Source organism: Brienomyrus brachyistius, chromosome 18 (genome assembly GCF_023856365.1).
Source record: "Brienomyrus brachyistius isolate T26 chromosome 18, BBRACH_0.4, whole genome shotgun sequence".
Classification (NCBI taxonomy): Eukaryota; Metazoa; Chordata; class Actinopteri; order Osteoglossiformes; family Mormyridae; genus Brienomyrus; species Brienomyrus brachyistius.
Genome location: NC_064550.1, coordinates 8,791,394 through 8,816,033, shown reverse-complemented (window position 1 = coordinate 8,816,033; position 24,640 = coordinate 8,791,394). Strand labels below are relative to the sequence as shown.

At 41.6% G+C, this 24,640-nt stretch overlaps 1 protein-coding gene across 7 annotated transcripts in view; it reads right to left on the bottom strand.

Moving 5' to 3' along the window:
- Positions 1-23,766, bottom strand: part of hnrnpul1l (heterogeneous nuclear ribonucleoprotein U-like 1 like) — a 46,348-nt gene extending 22,582 nt beyond the window's left edge. For 2 of the 7 annotated variants that reach the window (XM_048982506.1, XM_048982507.1), the window contains exons 1-4: positions 23,531-23,727; positions 22,940-23,014; positions 22,651-22,734; positions 22,228-22,358 (exon numbers count right to left, since the gene is read on the bottom strand). In XM_048982506.1, the coding sequence (XP_048838463.1) occupies positions 22,228-22,358; positions 22,651-22,734; positions 22,940-23,014; positions 23,531-23,712 (472 nt within the window). In that variant the 5' untranslated portion in view covers positions 23,713-23,727. Of the gene's footprint in view, positions 1-648; positions 2,760-4,089; positions 4,171-4,560; positions 4,825-5,387; positions 5,501-5,659; positions 5,760-5,842; positions 5,983-6,095; positions 6,170-6,264; positions 6,461-8,384; positions 8,654-9,817; positions 11,083-12,162; positions 12,250-12,510; positions 14,390-14,482; positions 14,527-15,243; positions 15,293-18,314; positions 18,436-18,531; positions 18,722-20,713; positions 20,780-21,281; positions 21,411-22,227; positions 22,359-22,650; positions 22,735-22,939; positions 23,015-23,530 lie in introns of those variants that run through there. The other 5 variants (XR_007383319.1, XR_007383320.1, XR_007383321.1 and 2 more) reach the window with 5 other exon arrangements.
- Positions 23,767-24,640: the final 874 nt, after the last annotated feature.

Genomic DNA, 24,640 nt, shown 5'->3' with positions numbered 1-24,640 from the left:
AGAGGCAAACAAGCAAATAAGAACTGACAGTTCGGATCCATAGACACGATATTGAGAACCTGATTATGTTGCTGTTCATTTTAGATGTACATTTAGGTTGTTATGGTTGTCATTAAAAAGGTTTGCTTAACGATGGGGACACATTCTGAGAAACAAGCCGTTAGGTGATTCTGTCACTATGTGAACATCATAGAGTGCACTTACACAGACCTAGGTGGAACAGCATGTTACTGCACTGTACCTGCACAGCATGTTACTGTACTGCACTGTACCTGCACAGCATGTTACTGTAATGCACCTGCACAGCATGTTACTGTACTGCACCTGCACAGCATGTTACTGTACTGCACTGTACCTGCACAGCATGTTACTGTATTGCACTGTACCTGCACAGCATGTTACTGTATTGCACTGTACCTGCACAGCATGTTACTGTACTGCACCTGTACAGCACGTTACTGTACTGCACTGTACAGCACGTTACTGTACTGCACTGTACCTGTACAGCACGTTACTGTATTGCACTGTACCTGTACAGCATGTTACCTTACTGAACACTGCAGGCAATTTAAACATATTTAAACATAGAAAAGGTGCAGTAAAAATATGTTATAAAAGATAAACAGTACTCCTGTATAGGACACTCACCATGAAAGGAGCTTGCAGGACTGGAAGTTGCACTGGGTGAGTTGATGACTGAGTGGTGAGTGATGTGGAAGCCTAGGACACCACTGTAGACTCTAAAAACACTGTACACTTAGGCTGCACTAAATTCATAAAAATCTCTTTCTCTGATAATAAATTAACCTTAACTTACTTATCTTTTGAAAATCTTTTTAACTCTTTGGTGAAAACAGCGTGAAACATAAACACACTATACAGCTGTACAAAAATATTTTCTTTATATCCTTATTCTGTAAGCTATTTCAAATATTTGATTAATTTGTACTTCTTAATTTTTTTTGTTAAAATCTCCAGCTCCACATCTTGTTCCATGTCCTCAACAGCACTAACTTGCATGTATCTGTCATCTCCTGCGATGACAACGCCTTCTTCTGGAATAACTCCTGAAGGAGCTGCCTGAACCTCTTCAGAGGAGCTGCCACTCATTTCATAAATATGGTTTGCTTGACCTGTTTCTTTTTTTCATCATAGATTTGCTTGTAAGCAGATAATGCACCGTGAACATTCCTCTCTATTAATGAAAACCTTTTGGTGTTGGGATCCATCTTTTCAAACTTCTTAAGGAGCTTCTGGAGGTCTGCAAAAGCTTCTGCTAAACCCTTCACTGTGAATTTTCTTGGGGGGTGTTGTTCTTTTTCTTTTCCTGCAGTTTCCTTTTCTCGTGCCTCTTCTTCAGCTATGCGTTCCTGTTCCAGTTCCAACAACTCCTCATTGGTCAGTTCATCAGGACCCATCCCCAGGAGATCCATAATATCGTCCTCATTGACACCCAAGTTGAAGTTGTTTGCCATCTCAACCACAGCCTTGGTGACTGTTGCAACCTCTTCATCCTTGGCAAATCCTTTGAAGTCATGGACAAACCTCTTGAGTGTCTTCTTCCAGATGCCATTCATACACTCTTTCGTGACATCACCCCAAGCCCAAGCAAGGTTCTTGATGCAGTCATAGATGTTGTAATCCTTCCAGAATTGCCTCAGTCTCTTTTCAGTGTTTTCTTCGGATGCATCAATAGCCTGGGCGAAGGTCCTCCTCATGTAGTAAGCTTTAAAAGCTGCAATAACTCCCTGATCCATTGGTTGGATCAAAGAGCTGTTGTTTGGAGGGAGAAACACCACTTTGATATTGGGATGAAGATCACCAATGAAAGGAGGATGTCCGGGAGCATCATCAATAATAAGCAATATCTTGAAAGGTATATCACTCTCCAGGCAGTACTTCTCCATTTCGCTGGCATAGCAATTCAGGAGGGCATCTTGGAAGAGAAGCTGGGTCATCCATGACTTTCTATTGCTCCTGTAGTACACTGGCAGTGTGTGCTTATCGATATGTTTGAAGGCCCTAGGGTTCTTACTGTGCCAGATCACAAAGGGTTTCAGTTTGTAGCCTGCAACATTGCCCCCAAGCAAGACTGTTATCCTGTCTTTAAAAGCCTTGAAACCTGGCCTTGACCTCGCCTCCTTACGGATGGAAGTCCTTTCTGGCATTTGTCTCCAGAATAGGGAGGTTTCATCCATATTGAAAATTTGCTCTGGCAAGTAATTTTCCTCCACAATCAACTTATCTAGAGATTCCAAAAATGCCTCAGCTGCCTTCACATCAGCGCTCGCCGACTCCCCACTCGCTTTCGCACTTTGTAACGAATAACGGTTTTTGAAACGTTTAAGCCACCCAGAGCTAGCGGTAAATTCAACATCATAGTCGGGTCCAGCCTTTTCTTTCAACATCGCAAACAAACTTTTTGCTTTGGCCGTGATCATCATGGTGCTGAGCGGGATACGCTTCTGTGTCTGATCTTCCATCCAGGTTATTAGAAGTTTCTCCATGTCTGATATAGGCCCTTCTCGAATTTTTGTCAGTCTCGTTGTTTTCAATGAAGCAGATCCTTTAACAGCTTCTGTTACTTTGTTCTTGTTTTTCAATATTGTAACTATGGTGGAATGGGACATGCCTGTCTGGCGAGCAATAACCATCACCGATTTTCCACCTTCGTAGTCTTTAATCAGTTTTATTTTGGTTTCCAGGTCAATCACTCGACGTGGCCTCTTACGTCCAACATAAGCAGTAGGTTTTGCACGCTTAGGGGCCATGATGAAAAAAGAAACGAGAGATTAAATGAAGCACAAGGGAAAACAAGGTAATCAAGAGACACAGTAGGTATGACATGAAGCATACCTTCAGTAAACCTCTTTATACAAGTATAGAGTACATTAAGATATTGAAATGTACAGTACAGTAAATACATAAAACAGTAACATAGTATCAAGTATTACATACTGTGCTACACTTCAATATGAGTGGCAGTGCAGTAGGTTTGTTTAAATCAGCGCCACCACAACACTTCAGTAATGCATTGCACTATGACGATACAGCATATTGACTTGCCTTTCCCAGACAGACTCTACTGGTAAATAATTTCTTTTTTGGCAATTGTTTATTTTGGGTAACGTTTGAGGTAAATATCACAATATGAATTTTTCCAATATCATTCAGTTCTAGATTCAAGGGTATATCCTTTTGCAGCAATGAGTGATGTTTTATTTTGTATGAAACAAATTCATGGAATTGTGTTGTTAAAAGTAAATCGCCATTTGCCATTACTGTGCAAGGCTACTGCAATTGATTTATTAGTTTAATTTAATGCCAAAACAAGTGTCCAGCTGCATACTTTTGTAGTTGGAAATATTAACATCTGTGTATGTAAAGCATGAATTTATTGTAAAGAAAATGCAACACTATCATCACAGCAATGGAAAGAGAGATGATAAGGCAATAATTTACAACTAAGCGACACGTAAGTAGATCATTCAACAACCAGCGTGGTTGATGACAATGTCTAACATGACAGATGGAAAATTTTACATGCATGCATGGTTCTGTGTACATTGTGCTGTGTATTAGTAGGAACATTACTGCATATTTGTAATTAATACAACATTAACATTAACATCCTACAACAATACCGATAGATCTTGGTGAATTACGAACCAATTAAGCGCATAAAGAACAACTGAAACTCGCAAGTGTTTCCCAAAAGTCTTTTTTATTCCATATTTAAAGAACAAACTTAAAAGTAGCTCTGTGTTGGTTCATCCCCAGTGTCCTCGTAAGAAAAGCAGACTGTCAACTACAGGAACATCAATCCTATGCACTTCAGCGGTGAATTATGTCACAGACATACGCGAATATTTTTATTTTTATTTCAATAATCCTAAGAAAAACAATAACAATAATTTCATCAATTCAATTCAACAATAATTATGAAACAAAAAAGAACTAAACAAAATTTACCTGAAATAAAGTATAGCCAAAAAGAACTTATCTACTAATAGAGTCTGTCTTTACTGAGAAAAGTGTGTCAGTAGTTCACAATCTAATAAAACTCGGACAATGCTGGCTGATCCCTACCGGAGACGTGCATCCGTCCCTGACTTCAAAGATCATCTTTGTTTGGGCTCCACGTGGGTCAACGCCAGCAGGTTTGGTGTTCTAGGAATACGGAGTTAGATATAACTGACAATAAATCTATTTTACTACACTATACTAATGGATACAATTACAAAAGGATATGCATCATTTATTATTTGACAGATTAATAATCTTAATAGCATTATGAGCAAAAGCATGCGTCAGTGCCCTTGCCAGGTGATTTATGAGTGCTACAACACCTCAGTAACAGCTATTCTGCAGCCCATTTACCAAAAGCGTAGTTGCTAACAACGTGAGTAACTTACAAAGTTTGTACTATGCAACTGAATGGTTCCAACTATGCATACAGGAGCTTTAGGAAATGTACCCGATTCATGATACTTTAGCCAGGAAATCTAGACTGTTCCGCATCACCCATAGTTTATAGCTATGTACAAAGTTACCACTTACCTCACATTCAGCTTTACAGGAAGGTCCCACGGTGCCTCGGACCCGGTCCTCTACTGGAACATTCTGGATAAAGGTATATCCGTCTGGCTGAGGGAAGAAAGACTCTTTCTGGCCAAAGTTGAACTCCACTGCACAGTTCTTGACCAGAACGTGCGGGAAAAGAGATCGTCCGGCCAGCTCTTCTCTCTTGATGCAGTACGCTGTCTCCAGCCATTTCCCATTCTTCGAAAAACATATCTCGATATCTTCTCCACTTTCAAAGTCCTACAGGTGACACGGAGGACAAAAAAGATATATGAAAAAAATCTGACTGATGGCGGATCATAGATTTGCTGTATTTTGCTACTATCTGCTTTGCATGACTTCGGAAAACATTTTATCACATATAAAAATGCTAAAATAGGTCACCACACAGAATTAAAAGGGGATAATGTCCCCCAGAGATGAAAAATCTACAGTGGGTTGGTAGCCTGTAATGGACATAAACTGCCTCTGCATTGCATTTTCCAAACTAATAAAAAAATTACACAATATAATAAAAATCTATTTTTATCACGATAACATTTTTGGCCATATCGCCCAGGTCTAGTAGCTGCTATCTATGATGTCACTTAAGCAACAGGGGTGCAGCAAACAAAGAATGTGGCGCTAATTTAAAGCTACCTAGGTTTAACGCAACCTAACGACTGAACTTGTGCTTAGCTGATGCAACTCAATGCAGCATATTTCACACCTCTGTTAGCTTAAGAGGAATCACCTCAATACGAGCATGTTTTGTCCAGATCCACAGAAAAGTAACTATACAAATTTTCACTGTAAACACTTACTATGTAACAACCAAGGACATCATTTTTTCCAAACCTTTTGCCATAATCTTCACATTTACAGTCCAAGAATTTCTTGCCTGTTCCTCCATATCCAAAGGAGAAAGGCTCCTCACCTAAAACAGGAAAACAAGCTCAGTTCTTTAGCATCATAAACTAGGCCGAACTAAGCAGATCTTAGGGCCCAGCAGAAGGCCTCTAAAAGGCCAACCGCCATATGAATAGCCCCAAAGACCAGTTATCTGCACAGTCTTTCAATGGAAGAAACTTCTTACCCAGTTGCATCCTGCAGGAATCCAGGGACCAACCAACTCTCACGACATGAGGATCAGGCTCGCTGGTGGACAGGCGCTTTACTGGGATCTCATCACTAATCTGATAAGGGAACAGTTACTTCAGCTTAACAAAAAAGGGGCTCACGAATTCACATCGATGCTCTAGGTAATAAAACGCACTACCTTGACTTCATAGCAGACACGGCCTTTGGCGACGCCATAAGAGGCCCGGGCGCCCGACCACAGATAGGCGAAGCCCTCGATAGTGAGGGGGTAGCCACTGTACCGGTCACGAGACACCTTGAAGTGCAGGTCACAATTGTCTGCCAGACCGAGAGAAAAGCTTTACTGTAAGCCAGCAGTCATTATTCAGTGGCGTTTAAAAAGCTGCTAAATGGTGACCCAGGACAACCAGAAACAAAGCCGTCTAACTCACAAGTGTCAATAGCCACCAGAGTATCATCAAAGTCTTCCTCTTCCTCCTTCACTGGAGGCTGGGGTGAACGTGACCTGTCGAGGACAGGGTGCAGTATATGTAACACACGCAAAAAAAAAAAAAAAAAAACCTAGCCAAAGGAAAGACTGAAAATTCCGGCATTAAGTACCTCTTGTGCTCCCGGAGTTCAGAGTAGCTGATCGCTTGGGCCTCAGCGTAGGGTCTCTTACGGCCATAAGGCATGTGCCTGTCCTCCATCTTAACCCGCACGGCCTCCTGGGCTTTGCAGTCATTGGTCGGCTCCCGATGCAGATGCTGCTGCTCCTCTGGCTCTTCCTTTATCTCCACCTTCATCACAAACTCTTCTGCGCAGGATGAGGAGACGATGCTTTATATGCATGAATGTAGGGTTCAAGTATACTAAAAATAAACTGAAGCTTTCCTTGACATTTCACCGACTGAAGTTTAAATGTGACTAACAATGCATTATGTAATAACTCCACAAAGCGTAGTTGAAACCATTCGATACGCCACAAAAGACAACATCTAAATAATTAGCTCTCTCTTCTCACTTGAACGCAACCCATCTTAAGGTATCTTCCAGGGTACTTCAGACAGGATCTGTGAAGTTGTCAGGCTGATTATTGATTCATTTATTTGATGTAGTGCGGCAACAGTATAACCTTCTTTGTAAAAAGGAGGAAAAGAACAGGGTTCAGAACTGAAGACGTGGCCTTGGTTCGACCAGGAACTACTGGGTGGGGATTACAATGGTAAACTTTGCTGATTGGTTGGCCACAAGCAACAGCACCAACCTGGAAGTTGCTCAGAAGATAATAGAGCAAAAATTGAGAAAATAGAAATATTCTTGCATCTCAACTACACTAAATTCATTAATGAATACCTGTGTTTTTGTGAAGTATTTCGTCTACTATTGCCAGTACCAAGCACAGGATGCCAGCAGTGAAACCAGCAGAATATTTTTTTCTCTGGAAAACCAAAGATTTACCTATTGGCTAAATCTAATGATTTATATGGCGCTTTCACACTACTGGGACTATTTTCTGGAACCAGAACCAGGAACTTGTGTTGGTGTTCACACTACAGGAACTCAGCCCGACTGTAGTTCCTCGGAGGCAGTTCCAGAAGCCATTTTTTAGAACCTACTCCAGACTAGGTACTTTTCATTCGAGCATGAACTACTGGAAAATGCTTGCAGCAACAGCTTGTTGATTGACCCAATTACATCTTACGAATCAATTAATAACCCTGCCTCGTGCCCATTGCTTCCGGGATAGGCTCCGGACCCCCCGCAACCCAGTAGGATAAGCGGTTTGGAAAATGGATGGATGGAATCAATTAATACATTTTTTTGCTTGCATCTCCATATTTCTGCATCGGAAAATTTGAAGCAACTTCTTTATAAATATATTTTGGCATGGTGGTGCAGTCACATATGTGTGGAGTTTGCATGTTCTCCCCATGTCGTCGTGGGGTTTCCTCCGGGTACTCCGGTTTCCCCCCACAGTCCAAAAACATGCTGAGGCTAATTGGAGTTACTAAATTGCCCGTAGGTGTGCGTGTGAGAGTGAATGGTGTGTGAGTGTGCCCTGCGACGGGCTGGCCCCCCATCCAGGGTTGTTCCCTGCCTCGTGCCCATTGCTTCCGGGATAGGATCCGGACCCCCCGCGACCCAGTAGGATAAGTGGTTTGGAAAATGGATGGATGGATGGATGGGTATAGTTTAATCTACAATTTTTTGCATCTTGCATGCTTCTTTAGCATAAAGGTCCCAAATCCTGTTGTGTGGTGTGAGTGACAGGTGGCCAGGAGCTGGGAAAGTTTTGGGTCGAGACAACCTTGGGACTTCAAGCGTGAAAACACCCAGAAACATGTTTAGACATGCTGACTCACGACCGCTAGATTGTCCCCCCTCCGCCACCGCCTCTTAAATAACTAAAACGACTCATTCATCCTGCACTGTTTTGGGATGGCAATGTAATTTTTTCGAGTATGAAATTACATCTGGGTTTAACCTATAAGATTATTGCATCTCCCATGGTTATTTAGCATAAAGGTTACGGTTCCAGTTTTATGGTGGAAATGCAACACACAAAAGTGGCCAGAAGCTACAAAAGTTCCAGACTGATACAGTCCAGGAACTCGGAACCAAATTCCTAAACAGAGGTGGGAATGTTTGGTGGCCTTAATATTAATCCTTAATTTACTCTGGATGAGTAAATTCAGCGCGAGTCAATACAGAAACTGGATATTAGCAATTAAACATACCTGTGTCCTGGGATTCCTCGCCGGCTCCATCTCCCCCCACACACGCTTTATCCATTGACCCCAGTGTCCCACCCCCCTCGCCTGTGACCCCAGCCTCAAGGACAACTTCCAGTCTGTCGACGAGATTCTCTTTCAGACCTCGGGTGTCCAGGCCTCGCCGCTGGAGTTCCTCTTTGAGCTCGTTGGCCTTTAATTTATTCACATTTACTCCACTCATGATTTAGCCAAAAGTATGAAAACGGCCTCTTGGGGGAGAGGCCCCAAAAACACTGGAAAGGAAAATTTTTCAAAAAGCTTAATCAGACTGGGCAGAAACAAATGGTCCCATTTAACCCGTTCAACCCAACCCATTTTGAGCATTTTTCTTATCCCTTTGATTTTAGGCATATTACGCTGTATGTACAGCCACATATGTGGTGTGTTTCTGTTTTCATACTGGGCTACTCAGATATGTCATGATCTGATGTGTAAATGTGGACACAGTATTATCCGGGAATAATCTTGTGCAGATTTGATGTTTGCAAATTCCGTTCAACACAGTAATAAAAATATTTTTTTATTTGCCTGAAAACTTTGTTTAAAATCTGTCCTGAATTTTAACATGCGTATGATTAACAGTGGAAAGCAAAAATCACAAAATCATTTAGTGGTCATGAAAATGTAAAACTGTCCGTAAAATTTTACCCGTTTCACCGCATTGCTTGTATTTGTTGCAATACATCTGCTTTCTCCAGGTCTAGTGAAATATGACTACTGTATGCATGCACCGACCGCGACCATCCATAACCGTAACCAAACGTAGTATGGAACATAGACCGCCGCGCGCACTACCGTCCGGACCCTGAAAGCGCACGATAGAGCACGCGGATAAGCGAAGTATGAATTGACCTTTAGTCGCCCGGACTTCACGCCGCACGGTAGGCGCGCACACACGTTATTTACAAGAGATAACATTAAGCACGACATATGACATTAATGTCTAGCACATTAACAACACAATACACACTAACTGCAGTTATCTATTTACACTTGGCACCAGTCCTGCATGCAGTCGCGCTGCCCGATGAGTTTCCCAAAAATGACAATATACGTTTATTTGTGTGTAGTTTCTTGAAATTGTTACATCTCTCAAATACAAAATATATGGACTAAAAACCTGACAGATGCTGCAACAACAACGTTAGAGAAGGCTTTTTAAAACCCGAACACATGCTGTCCAAACTATCAAAACAATCATAGAACTAATTAGCTTAAAATCTATTGCTGGCTGGCTGCTAAGCTACTGTACGATTTCCCGACTTCTTTAAAACTCTCAACTTCACGGAGTTGCTGTCTCTGTGACGTGTGCAAATAGCTCACTTTTTCCCTTCAGGCATTATGACGGTTCATATCTAAATTTAAAAAGTAGTTACGAAGAACAAGAAAAGCCTCACCTTTCCATTTAGCGGTGTAACTGGCGGTGGCTGCTGTTGTGATTCACGGGCATGCGTGAGCTGCTGGCTGTGCGCTTTATTTCTATTGGCTAATGGTCTCTTCATTCAAAGAGACGGGCGCGCGCAAATAGATGACGTAACACACTCACAGCTACAGACAGCTTCCCGCATCAGTTTATCGAAAGCACCAAATGACCACTTTCAACTCGTAGTTTAAAAATAATTTATTGGTGAAATTGTTCTTGACAGCCAGGGACTGTGTGAAGACCGCCGGCAGTCGGTGTCCACGGTGCCGTAATGCGGAGGGAGAGAGGTGCTCTTTTTTATTTTAATTGGAATGGATGAGTTAAAAAATAGCCTCACCCTGGTTCTGTTGAGTAGTCACTATGGGACAGTGTCTCTCAGTTTAAACAATAGACAACCTCCCCGATAAGTTAGCTGCATTTACTTTCAATTTACAGAACTGGTTACCTCCCAGGTTTAATGCTGTGTTCCATTTACCTTGGAAATCAGAGCTGGGAATGACGTCACATTCAAGTTAACCACATTCCAGTACAACTAGCCAGGTCAGCCATTTGTAATATCTGTTGTATCCAGGTTCATTGTTAGCTATTATTAGCGATACCAGTTGATTATGCAGTATGTTGCGCCCACAAACACCATAGCAACATGTCCACAGATAGCAGTGGGACAGTGCTGTGTGTACAGCTGATTTAATGAGACACAAGTGCTAATAAAGAGTATATAACTATAGTTTTAGCTTCTGTTAAGAGGTGCAGCCATATTTCACGTAACATTTGCAAGAATTTAGAGACCATCACAGCATATTTAGTAGTATATAGTACATATAAACATTTATGTTTCATAAACTAACAAAAACACAATGTCTCATATTTCACAATGCAACAATTCTTATAAAGTTTTTTAAATCTAATAATCAAAAACAGTACATCACCTAATATTTCACTGTACATAAATGAGAAGTAAAACAGAAAAATAAGAAACATAACATTCAAGAGTAACTGCAAGTAAGGAATCTTAATGACAATTTTTTTTTTTTAATGATAGCCCTCTATTGCGAACGAAGTCCCTTATATTTTGCACTGTTCTGTTCTTCAGTATAACAGCTTCTGCTTTTTTGCAGACTTTGCATTCGGGTACCGAGGCTAAAATTCCCTTCCTTACATGTCCTTTAAAGTGCCTCATTACTGCTGCTACTTCAGTGCTGCTCCAAGTCCTTTTTATACGCCTCTTCCTTACAGACCCTAAAAAGTCAAACAAATCATTGTATATTTACACGTTTTAAAACACTAATAGTACAAAGTGCACACAGAGGTGCTCATCAGGATAATATTCAAACTTACATCTTACTTATAAACTTAAACGCTAACATTCTCCATTTACCTCACATTGACATCTTGGTTTGTGTTAAGTATTAACTAGCCAACCACCTAAATCAATACCTCAGATGGAACTAGAAACACCAAAAACTAGCTAAACATTATTCTAGTTAGAATTCTGTTAGAATTAGGACAAGTTCCACGTAACTCTAACCTGTGTTTTTAGAGGAAGCTCTTTTCTTATGAGTTATTTTTCTGTCACCTTTACATGTGAAGTATATTAATCGTTTAATTTCAGAAATGCTAAGTCATTTGGAAATTATCAAAATAGGATAGCTTTAAAATGCATGAACTAATGTCACAAAACACATTGCAAAGCTCAAAAGTACAATATAAAACTCAAGCAATTTAAACTAATACTGGCTATGGATACAAATCACTGTTGATTGGATACTGTGCTAATTTTATATAGGCAGGGGGATGCATTGTGATTATGCCAATTATGGACAAAGCTTTTAACTTATGTTATGCAAGTTGAGCTTCCCAAATCTATCCAAGACATTATCTACTGCAGAATAAAACAGACATCAATTATAACCTGTTATCCATTATTGACACTGTTCAACTGAACCCAAATTACCTGCTTATTTTCATGCTGCTGTTTTGAATCCTTTCAGTTAAACATCCTTTTTGGTTGTAATTTGCTTTAAAATTGTTTTAAGATATTCTGAATTTTGTACACAAAGCTATCTTGTATCGAGATATCTTTGGTATACGATCTTGTGCTTGGATGCTTGTCGTACATCAACATCCTTGTTTGATGTTTACACATGTACTTCGTGCTGGATCATTGTAATCTTTGTTTCATGGATTTTTTTAGGCTTAGGATTGCCTGTAATTATAAGTATTGTATATTATGGATAATTTTCTGAAATAAACATCTTACCATTTTCTAACAGGTGGATTAAAGCAAAACACCGCAGAAGTTTTCTAAAACACACTTGCCTTTCCTTTCTGTTGTAGCATCGTGACGATCACTAGCATCATGGTCTTCCTCTTCCTCAGAATTGTCCCCTTCTTCATCCGTAAATTCTATGCAAAGAAAAACACAACATAAAAATACAAAAAAGAAAAAAAAAAAAACAAACATTCTATATGGTCCACACTAACCTGAGAGAATTCGTCACATTAATCGTGGTGATGGGTTTAGTTCAAGTGGTTAAAAAGTGTTTATGCAAAACTTATGCACCATATGTATTACATATAAACTTCAACGAAGCAAGTCACTACCCTCCCTTTAAGAGGTCAAAATCAATTAGCTTTTGTACATTTTGAATTCAAACCTTTCTATACCTTCAGCTTCATCCAGAGATCTTCCTGCCAGCTGTGGTATTTTGCCTCTTTCCAGGGCTAACAACAGTTTTGATATCTTAGCCATCTGAATGGTAGGTGCAGGAAGATTATAGTCCCTGTGCCCGAGATAATTTCCCAGTTGTTCCTTTTCATTATTTTTTAAATTCAGAATCTGTGCGGTAGCTGCAATTTGTTTTCTTAACTGGCTGGATGTTAAGTGCTCAGGGTGGCGAGCTCCACATTCACTGGCGTATGCCTTAAGGCAGTCATGTCCTCTGTAGTGGCTCGTGCATTTCGGGACAGCAAATAAGTGGGGGTTATTTTCTGGGACGCCACAGTCTTTCCGTCTCCTTATAAGCAGCTCTAGTCCTTTTACCACTTCTGGAGGGAGCAAGATCGCGACCTTATGCTCGCATTTGTCCATCAATACAACTCTAGTGAAATGACCACACAGCTTCTTTTCACACTCTGACAGACCCAAGTCCTGATGAACGTGAGAGTCATCTTTGTTGAGAAAATTCTTTAATGAAGTTTTTGAGACTTCGCCATAACGATGCCGATTTAAAAGGATTATCTGTGCCAGCAACACCTGAACCAGGCTGGAGTAGTTCTGGATTGAGCCGTCCTTCTCCAGTGCTGCAAATGCTACTTCTGCACTTCGCCTAAGATGCTGGTGCAGCTTTTGAACGTCTTCATTTACATGTCGTTTTTTTGGCTTACTGCATTTAATTTTCTTCAGAGTTCCTCCAGCAGAGTGAGAGACATACTCTAACCACTTGGCTTTGTAAAGGACCTGGAAAGCTTCTACTGATTTCTGTAGGTTCTTGTCCTCTGCAATTATGGCATTGCAGCGAACGATGTCACTCACTTTCTGTAAGGAATATCCGATCTTCATGACAAGGCTTGGTGTTTTGAATGCGTTTTCATCTGCATCATAACCTGCGATTTCTTTCACTGCCTCTAGAACCGTCATAAAATTTTCAGGCTTTATGGCATCTTCCAAAGTCCGCAAGGGTGATTTTTCACGCAAGGTTTTTAAGAATCTACTCAGCACCAGAATTTTTTGTTGAATGTATTCATGACTGCCTTTATTATGGCCCAATTTGTTAAAAAGATACTGAGCAAACTGTAGCAGGGTCAAGTCATTACCAGCTATTCCAGCAGTTTCACCATCCTTCATTTGGTTTAATATTTTCAACGCACCTTCAGTAACATTTCTTGAAAGTGATGCCTTTGCCACCACTGCAACACCAAGTACCCTGTTCCGACCTTTATGGTCACTGGTCGCCTCCAGTTTTGATGAGCACCTTCTCATGTGTCTCCACAGCTCTGCACGCTTAAACATCCCTCTGCAGTGAATGCAGTATTCATATGCTCGACACGTATCGTCTTTTGATCTACGTGAAACTTTTAAACTACCACAACCTTTACTCAGGACGGAGTTGTTATGCATGAAGTTGCCCCTTTTGCGTAAAATGTCGAGTAATTTCTTCCTTTCCTTTGAGCCTGTAGGACAGCTCAGGGCCTTTGCTACATCGGCACTCTCCTGTTTGTGTCGTTTGAGGTGTCGGGCTAATTTACTCTGTGGGGTTCTGCAGAGAAAGCAATAATTTCTTACATCCTTTGCTAATATGGTTGAATTTACGAGCTGTGTTGAGTTTATCTGATTCGCAACGGAGTTTCCACCGGCCTCTAATGTGACCTCCACAAATGAAGAGCCACCAATCTGACAGTCCAAAGCATCAGGGGCTGCATGAACCAAGTCTGAATCAATGGCTGAGTGACATTTTGAGTTTGCCTCAGCAATGGATGCTTGTTCATCCATATCAGCTTCAGAATCTGATGCAGAGCCTGGGATGTATTCTCTCGATGACGTTTCCTATTTAAAAAAGTACAAAGTCAGACTCAAATAACTTGCCAAACTTATTCATTTCCAGTTATTACTCAATAGCTGTAATTGGAATTTACTTACAGCTTGTCTCTGTAAACAATCTGAATGCCACATATTTGAACAACCTAAGAAAAAGCAAAAAAAAAAAAAAAAACCACTATTACAAGAGTAAAAAGCAGTTTAGCATCACAGTATTAAGAAAAATTACACCTCCTGTGGGGTCAAATTTGACCCCAAGGGTATAGCAACTTTGTGATAATGATATTAAACTTTCTTTTTGCTGTCCACTAGGGAGTTAGACAGTTTATGGTTTCCTCAGGAATTCTCATTCTTTTGTGGTTATACTGCTTGATATTTTCAGATGCATTTAGTCTTATCTTTTGTAAAAAAAAAAACCCCACCCTTATCTGTCACAGACCTATACCATATCAAACTATAAATATTAAGCATAAAGTTTGATTAGGTTTTATACCTTTTCCATTTTAATGTCAGAGGGCTGTAGAACACGCTCCTTGAGACGGTGTATTGTGCATTTGCTACCACTAGATGGCACAAAAACTGTCTACAAATGAGGGCGATAGGTCTAAGTTCAGCAGGATGAACTGAAAGGTGCAGTAAACACAAAATGTAATGTCTGCATATGGGGCCACTATAAGGAAAAGGATTTTATACAAACATGGGGACAACAAAACCTTCTTCAGCAAACCATTACTACACCATCATAGCAATAAATCATACCATAAATTAAAAAATAAGTTATTGCTATCTGAAAAGACCGAATAAAACCAACTCTATTACACATCATTTCACTGTGTTAAAGAACAAAAAACATGCTAACTTACTGGACTTTGAGGTGTTCCTGGGTATATGCTGTGACGTACAGCCATGTTCCTGTTGAGAGAAAAAAAACATAAGTTCAGCCTTCTATAATTTCAGTTTTGTGCAATTATGTACCAAATGGCTTTCATTCATTTTCTTAGACTGTACAAATGCAATGTGAAATAAAAGAAAAATGTAATCTTTACTTTATGCACACTTGTCATTGTTTCTTGTGTTTCTAAACCTCATACACCAATCATGTGTGTTTCTAATCCAATCATAAAAATAAGCTTCATAGTAACTACACCGATCAGCCATAACATAAAACGCACCTGTCTAATGTTAGGCACACTGCTCAAAAAAATTAAAGGAACACTTTGAAAATAGATCTTAATGGGAACCAAATCATGCTGGATACCTATACTGGTAGAGATTGGGAAATGTGTTAGGAACGAAAGGATGCCACATCGCTTGGCGGAAATGAAAATTATCAACCTACAGAGGGCTGAATTCAAAGACACCCCAAAAAATGAAAATGAAAAAATAATGTCCATTTTGCCGAAATTTTATTGCAGCAACTCAAAATCGCACTCGGTAGTTTGTATGGCCCCCACATCCTTGTATGCATGCCTGTCGACGTTGGGACATGGTCCTAATGAGACGACGGATGGTATCCTGGGGAATCCCCTCCCAGATCTGGACCAGGGCATCACTGAGCTCCTGAAGAGTCTGAGGTGCGACCTAGTGGCGTCGGATGGACGGAAACATAATGTCTGGATATAGATCAGATGAGCATGGGGAGGGGCAGTCAATGGTATCAATTCCTTCATCCTCCAGGAACTGCCTGCATACTCTCGCCACATGAGGCCGGGCATTGTCGTGCACCAGGAGGAACCCAGGACCCACTGCATCAGCATAGGGTCTGACTATGGGTCCAAGGATTTCCTCCTGATACCTAATGGCAGTCAAGGTGCTGTTGTCTAGCCTGTAGAGGTCTGTGCATCCCTCCACAGACATGCCTTCCCAGACCATGACTGACCCACCACCAAAACGGTGATGCTGAACAATGTTACAGGCAGTATAACATTTTCCACAACTTCTCCAGACCCAGACGTCTATCGCATGTGCTCAGGGTGAACCTGCTGTCATCTGTGAAAAGCACAGGGTGCCAGTATCGGACCTGCCAATTCTGGTATTCCATGGTGCCGAGCAGTGAGTACAGGGTCCACTAGAGGACGTTGGGCTCTCAGGCCACCCTCATGAAGTCTATTTCGGAATGTTTGGTCAGAGACATTCATACCAGCGGCCCCACCAAAAAAAAAAGAAGAGACAAATTAAGGAAATTCTATATTTTACTCATATGTGATCCAAACCAATATAAAAATGATGTCACTTAAATTTTACCATTAAAAAAAGCATTAACACAATTACACCTTATGAAAACTATAATATATATATATATATATATATTAGTGCATAATACTACTCATCGGTCCTTTTTCTGCAGAAGCCACTCCGCGAAACAGATGCGGTTCGCAGCTATGCAGAGTGGGACACTACAAGACATTCACATTTGTGAATTGTTATATTGTGTTGTTTCTTTGACAGGCAGTGCACACAGTATTCCCTGCCCTGTGTGGCTTTGAGCTTTGGGACCACAGCAGAAGTGTCTGTGATAGCTACCGAGAAGCACATGTCCCGCACCTCCTGTGCAGGTTGAGATGGTCCTGGTGTCATGGCTGCTTTGGCCTGCTGGGTCCCTTCATCGATCCTACCAAAGGCAACCAGCTGCTCACATAGTATCGCCCTGAAGCGTCTCTCTGTGAGAGGCCTCTGCTTCTTCGTCCTGGCGATGTTCTCGTGGATGATGTAGCCGTTTGCCACAGAAATATCCAAGTGGAAGAACAACTTCTTATACCACTTCTTGATCATCTTGGCAACACGGGAGTCAGACAAACCCACCAGCCCCCCCCCCCCCCCCCAATAAACTTATTGTAGTCCACAACTGCATCAGGTACCGGCACGTTCTGCTGCTTCTACCAATCAGCTGAAAGGTCCCTCCCTAAGCGACCTAATGTCCCCTCGTGGTGCATCCTTTGGTAGTGCATTTGGCCTGTCTTCAGGGAAACCGGTCCCATTTACCCTCATTGGACCACAGGCCCCGGAGATGTGGAGTGTGGAGATGGTTGAAGAGAGCTGTGCTGGTGTGAAAACGGTCCACCTATAGTCTATATCCAGTTCCAAGGAAGGACACAGGAAGTAGGCTGACCACAGCATCAAAGCCAAGACCTTTGCCACTAGGTGTGACACCTTTCCCTTGGCACAAAGAGAAGTTGAACATGTAACCCGTCAGACAGTCTGCTAGCAAAAATAACCTGAAGCCTCCTTTTGTCGACGTGTCCATGTATTGCTTCATACGGTGTCTGCTATCGCAAGTATCCCGAGTTCATCGATGGCAATGTGCTGGTACGGACGGTAGTACGTCCTGCATGATTCGATGATGTTATCGTACAGGGACTTCATTCTGAACTGGGGGTCATAGCTGGGAGCATTTCCATTAAATGCAACTCACTGCTGACTGTGAAACATAATTGTGAGAGAATGCTCACTGCGTGAAGAATGCTGCACAAGCAGGGAAATAGGCGCATGATTTCATTGATGAAGACAGACAAAGAATCATTTACGTACAGAAGCAATCAAACAAGAGTGAGTTTGCCACCATATTCTATGGTTTTGTTAGAAAAGTTTGATGGGAAAAGGTGCCAAGTCCTCATGCCGTGGTAATTGATGATAATTTGATGCAGAAAGAGTATGAAGTACTTACTGTACTGAACACTTCTGGTCACACAAAACACCATGGCACATAACGGGCTCATGTCCCACATTACCTGAATTCACCCTAATGTATGTGCTTGGTTTTGTATCTATATATGTGTATATATGTAACATTTGCTCACGTTGTTATTCTTTTGTAACTTCTGTCGGTGCTGTGCTCTTGGAAACCGAATTTCCCAGAGGAATCTACCCGAGGGATTAATAAAGGTTCTATCTATCTATCTATCTATCTATCTATCTGTATAAAGACACCACTTACCTCATGTTCAGCTTTGGAGGAAGGTCCCACAGTGCCTCTGACCCTGTCCTCTACTGGGATCTTCTGGATAGAATCAAAATCTTCCTCTTCCTCCTTCGCCGGAGGCTGGGGTAAGCGTGACCTGATCAAGACAAGATTAAGTTAATGCATGCAAAGTAAGTGAAATCTAATCTAAAACCTAGCCAGAGGAAAGCCTGAAAATTCTGGCATTAAGTACCTCTTGTGCTCCCGGAGTTCAGAGTAGCTGATCGCTTGGGCCTCAGCGTAGGGTCTCTTACGGCCATAAGGCATGTGCCTGTCCTCCATCTTAACCCGCACGGCCTCCTGGGCTTTGCAGTCATTGGCCGGCTCCCGATGCTGCTGCTCCTCTGGCTCTTCCTTTTTCTCCACCTTCATCACAAGCTCTTCTGCGAAGGATGGAGAAACATCGCTTTATACACATAAATACAGGGTTCCACTATGCTAGAAAATTAATTGTTTTCCCTGACACTTCACCTGCTGAAGTTCAAAAGTTACTATAACACTGCATGCGTAACAACACATGTAATAACTGGACAAAGGGTGAAGACTTTCCATTTTGGTTATTGTATAATGTACTGCATCACTACATTTTCCATTAGAGCACAACTCCCACATTTTGTAATAATTTACCTATCTACTGTGATGGCCATCACAAAATGCAGGGAAATTTACATTTCGTATTACGCTATTACAAACTGTGGGTGCCATTATATACAGTTGTGCTCAAAAGTTTACATACCCTGGCAGAATTTGTGATGTTTTGGCCATTTTTCAGAGAATATGAATGATAACACAATAACCTCTCTGTCACTCGTGGTTAGTGGTTGGGTGAAGCCATTTATTATCAAACAATTGTGTTTGCCTTTTTTACATCATAATGACAACAGAAAATGTCCAAATGACCCTGATCAAAAGTTTACATACCCTAGTTCTTAATACCTTGTATTGCCTCCTTTAGCATCAATGACAGCTTGAAGTCTTCTGTGATAGTTGTGGATGAGACACTTTATCTTCTCAGATGGTAAAGCTGCCCATTCTTCTTGGCAAAATGTCTCCAGTTCCTGTACATTCTTGGGCTGTCTTGCATGAACTGCACGTTTGAGATCTCCCCAAAGTGGCTCAATGATATTGAGGTCAGGAGACTGAGATGGCCATTCCAGAACCTTCACTTTTTTCTGCTGTAGCCATTGACAAGTTGACTTGGCCTTGTGCTTTGGATCGTTGTCATGTTGGAATGTCCAAGAGCGTCCCATGCGCAGCTTCCGAGCTGATGAGTGCAAATGTTCCTCCAGTATTTTCTGATAATGTGCTGCATTCATCTTGCCATTAATTCTGGCCAAGTTCCCTGTGCCTGTGTAGCTCACACACCCCCAAAACATCAGCGATCCACCTCCGTGTTTCACAGTAGGGATGGTGTACTTTTCTTTTTGTAAAGAAACGTTTATGGTTGTGGCCAAAAAGTTCAATTTTAGTCTCATCACTCCAAATAACTTTGTTCCAGAAGTTTTGAGGCTTGTCTCGGTGCTGTTTGGCATATTGTAAGCGAGCTATTTTGTGGCATTTGTGCAGTAATGGCTTTCTTCTGGCCACTCGACCATGCAGCCCATTTTTCTTCAAGTGCCTCCTTATTGTGCATCTTGATACATCCACACCACTTTTTTTCAGAGACTCCTGTATGTCAGCTGAAGTTATTTGTGGGTTTTTCTTTGCATCCCGAACAATTTTCCTGGCAGTTGTGGCTGAAAGTTTTGTTAGTCTACCTGATCGTGGTTTGGTTTCAACAGAATCCCTCATTTTCCACTTCTTAATTAGGGTCTGCTGACTGGCATTCTTAATTGCTTGGAAATCTTTTTATATCCTTTTTCTGTTTAATGAAGTTCAACAACCTTCTCCTGCAGATCCTTTGATAATTCTTTTGCTTTCCCCATGGCTCGGAATCCAACAAAAATCAGTGCAACACTGGATGACTCATGTCAGGAGCCTAGAAACTCACTGACTTTTTATATACACCCACTAATTACAAGCAAACAGATCACAGGTGAGGATGGTAACCTTTAGTAGTCATTTATACCTGTGTGTGTCAACCTGTGTCTATGTTATCATGCCAGAATTTCCAGGGTATGTAAACTTTTGAGCGGGGTCATTTGGATATTTTCTGTTGTCATTATGATGTAAAAAAGGCAAACACAATTGTTTGATAATAAATGGCTTCACCCAACCACTAACCACGAGTGACAGAGAGGTTATTGTGTTATCATTCATATTCTCTGAAAAATGTCCAAAACATCACAAATTCTGCCAGGGTATGTAAACTTTTGAGCACAACTGTAATCAAGTGAATATGTCACATTTCATTATAAGGCGGCAGGGTCACTAACGTCCGTAAGGCTCCAGGTGCTGCCGTCCATCTCTGTCCTCCATCTCCACCTTCATCCCAAACTCCCCTGCGCAGGATGAGACGACACCATGTTATGCACATGAATACAGAGTTCGACTTCAATAAAAAATACAAGACTGATGCTTTACCTGACATTTCACTCTAATTAAAAAGGACTAACACCGCATCATGAGCGATTCTATAATCGGAGGCGCATTTTTACATAAAAAAAAAAAATGCCGTTACATTTTCAGGAATTCTCTCTAGGATACCAACGAAATGTAAGCGTTTTCAATTTTAACAAATGCGCTGCTCCAGCGTCGTCGTTAAGATGAGCAGATGAGAGGGCAGAAGCGGGGCAGCTGGCAAAAATCTTGGTGGCATTCATTCTTACGCAAACAATTCACAAACATCAGGTCAGAAAAATTACCGAGGTTACATCCGTACATCGCGTTGAAAAGTCCATAATGTAAATGTCTATCGGGACTGACTTTGCTTCAGGGGGATCTAAAAAGAGAACATGGACAAAGAGTAACTGAATCCTCGACTCTCGTAGCAGGGGCTCTTACGTCCATAAGACTCATGCTGGTCCTGCACGGACTCCTGTGCTTTGCACTCACTGGCCAGCTCCCATTGCAGGTGCTGCTGTCCTTCCTCTTTCTTTGTCTCCACCTTCACCACAAACTCTGTCCAACCACCTGTGGACGTGTTGTTACGGTGGTTAATATGTGTAAAATACCACATAATGTAGCGCTACCAACTGATATCCCTACAAATTTCCAACAAATAGCTGGGTTAGAACTGGGGTCTGTTTATGAAAGAATATTTCACAACTGGGGAACTTCTCTGGAACCAGAACCCTTTTCCCGAACCAGGGACTCCTGTAGTGTTCACACCACAGGAAGTTCCTAGGAGGCCGTTCCAGGACCCATTCTTAATTCATACTCCAAACTCAGAACTTTTCATTCACCTGGGGAGGAGCATATAGATAGCTTGCCGACTACATGACCACAAGCACTGCCGGTAAAACTTGGAAGTTATATACATCCAATACATTTCCTGTTTGCGTCTCCATATCTCTGCGTCGGAAAATTCTACTCTTTCCAATACACTTTTATCTAATATCGCCGGTGGTGAAGCTGGCCAGCACTTATTAGCGGAATAACGTTGCATCATTTCCTACACTGAGGAAAACCAAACATTGATCTGCTGGCCAAATTTACTAAGACTGACCATATCGCGGGTCATACAAAAAATATAAACAAAAGGCTGTGTCCCGTTTGATCGCTAAGTTTCCCGTCTCCCAACATCCCAGTTCTGTTGCGGGGGGGTGAAAGCGAGACATGAACAAGGCCAGACTGATACAGCCCAGGAACTCGGAACCAAGTGCCTAAACTTAGGAGGAACATGTCTTATTATTAATCCTAAATTTACTGTGGACGGGCTCCACAGACGGAGTGGCGGCATGGAACATAGATCACAAAAACTGGAGTGTATATTATTTATTTACCATACCTTCCTCCTGGTACCCCTCGCCGGCTCCGTCTCCGTGCTCAGCCTCCTCGCCGCCCACACACGCTTCGTCCATTGGCCCCGGCGGCCCGCCCCCCTCGGCCGTGGCCTCGGTCTTCAGTGCCCCTTCTAGCCTGTAGACAAGATTCGCTTTCAGACCTCGACTATCCAGGTTTCGCCGCTGGAGTTCCTCTTTGAGAGCGCTGCCCTTTCATTTCTTCACATTTATGCCACTGAAGGTTTAATCAAAAGTATGAAAACTTTTTTCTAAAAGAAACAAGCTTGGTAGAGTTCGGCAGAAATTAATGGCCAAACCGCACTGTTAGTAACAAACTGTTACTAAAGAATCCCGTCACAAAAGCAAAAGTTATATAGCACGCTGTTGTGAAATATTTCAAAGAACACTAGTCTCTACATGAAACATACCCTGAATCCAGGTGCTGAATATCAGTCTCCTGGGAGTTGCTGCTGTCCAACTCCTGAATTCCAGGTACTGAGAAAGCATCACCACTGCCGAAATTATAATTACAGAATTCGACCTGAATCAGTTTACAGGACACAGAATTGTTTTTCATTCTCTCCACGACACGCAGGACAGCCAAGTATGTAAAACAAAGGAGCCACACATGAAAGAAAGATGCATGTATATGAATACTGATCATCATAGAGAACAGTGGTCTAAGTTACGCCCCTAGACACCTCAGGTTACACTCACCGGTCAGAGGGAGGCTCCAGGGGTCCAATCAGTTCATGCTTCAAAGGTATGGAAGTCCATGAAACTTTCTCATAGCTAAAAGAAACAGAGAAATAAGCCACATTTAGAAAAAGCCCCGTTCAAAGCCTATGTGGCCTAATATAAGATAAATGGCACCAAATAACATCTGATCACAACTACAATGGAGACAACGGCGAATATATGCAGAGTACATACAAAACGTGTAAACACAGCTACATAGTCCACTCGCACTGCTGTAAAAACCAGCATAGACAACAATGATTTCCATGCTCGTTGGTGCTGGTTCAGCTCCAGCACGGTCTCATTAACGGTGATGGCCAGTTACGATGGTTATTTTCCCCAGCAAGAAACTTACGCATACAACTTTGGTGTTGTGCCAATAAACAAGGTATATAAAAATAGCATGATAAAACGTCAGAGCAAACAACGACGACTAAAGTAACGTTGGCTAGGTTATGGGTTAGCAAAGTTAACCAGATGTGAAGTTAATTAGTCATCACAAGCATTAGCAAACTGGACAGGACAAGACACTGACAATGGCTCTGTGAAGCACAACAAAACGAATGTTACCTATCCAGCAGAAACAGAGCAACTTCCTCATCAGTTTTCATGCCTTTCAGCTCTCGGAGGTCTCTCCATCGTTCAAACGCTTCACCGATATTAACGCGGCTCTTTGCCCTTGCTTCATCTAAGAACTTCTTTTTAAACTTTTGCGCTGCAGATCTTCTTCCTTTCGGCTGTTTCACCGCCATCGCTATTGCTTGTACGTCAGCATGCCTGATACTAGAGTGTGAAGCAGACAGGAATTAGGGGGAGACTTCCGGATACTGTTTTCGCTTCTTGTGTCAAAATAAAAGTTCGAGTTTCATACTCGATTAATTCTGTTCCATAAATCCTTATCACCGATCACATGTTTGTTTGTTTATTTAAGCAGACTGATAATCTTACATCACTAAGTATAACTTCTCTATAATTGTTTGATTGTGTATATGAGAAAACCATTGATTATATATATGAAGTTCAGAAGTTTCATATAGCAGTCGAATCTGTTCATTTGATTGTACATGACTTATGATCAATGCAATTGTTCATTTAACATAGTTCTACTGGGAGAAAAGAAACCTCTACTACTGAAACTGAAAATGCAATTTAACAGATTAAAACAAAACAAGTACTAAGGGTATTAATAATATTTTAGTAATCTAACAACAGTATTATGTGGCCCACATGAGTTTGGACGCATTCCAGTGTGGCCCTTTCTAAAACAATGAGTTTGACTCCCCTGGATTAAATAGATCTGTAAAGACTGCCGGCGGTTAGTGAGAACAATTCCATTAATGTGGAGGGAGAGATGTTGTCCTTCTGTTGGTTGAATTAGGGAAATGGGGGAGCCAGATGGAATGGCGGAGGAGGAGGTAGGCAGGCATGAGGAGGGGGGAGAGCAGACATTTTGTTTTTCAAACCTGCAGTAAAATTGGTCGGGCTGATTGGCCAGGTGGAACATAGCCTCACAGATAGGTGACTACTTCTTATAAACTGTGATTATTCAGGCTATTGCTGGATGTAGGAGAGTCTTTGACAGAAAAGTGTTTAAGTGTTTAAGTCTGTCTGAGTAAGCTTTTTGGCTCCTTTTATTCCTTTTTACCAGGCAAGCCCTCTCCAGTAATCTTGAACCAGTTG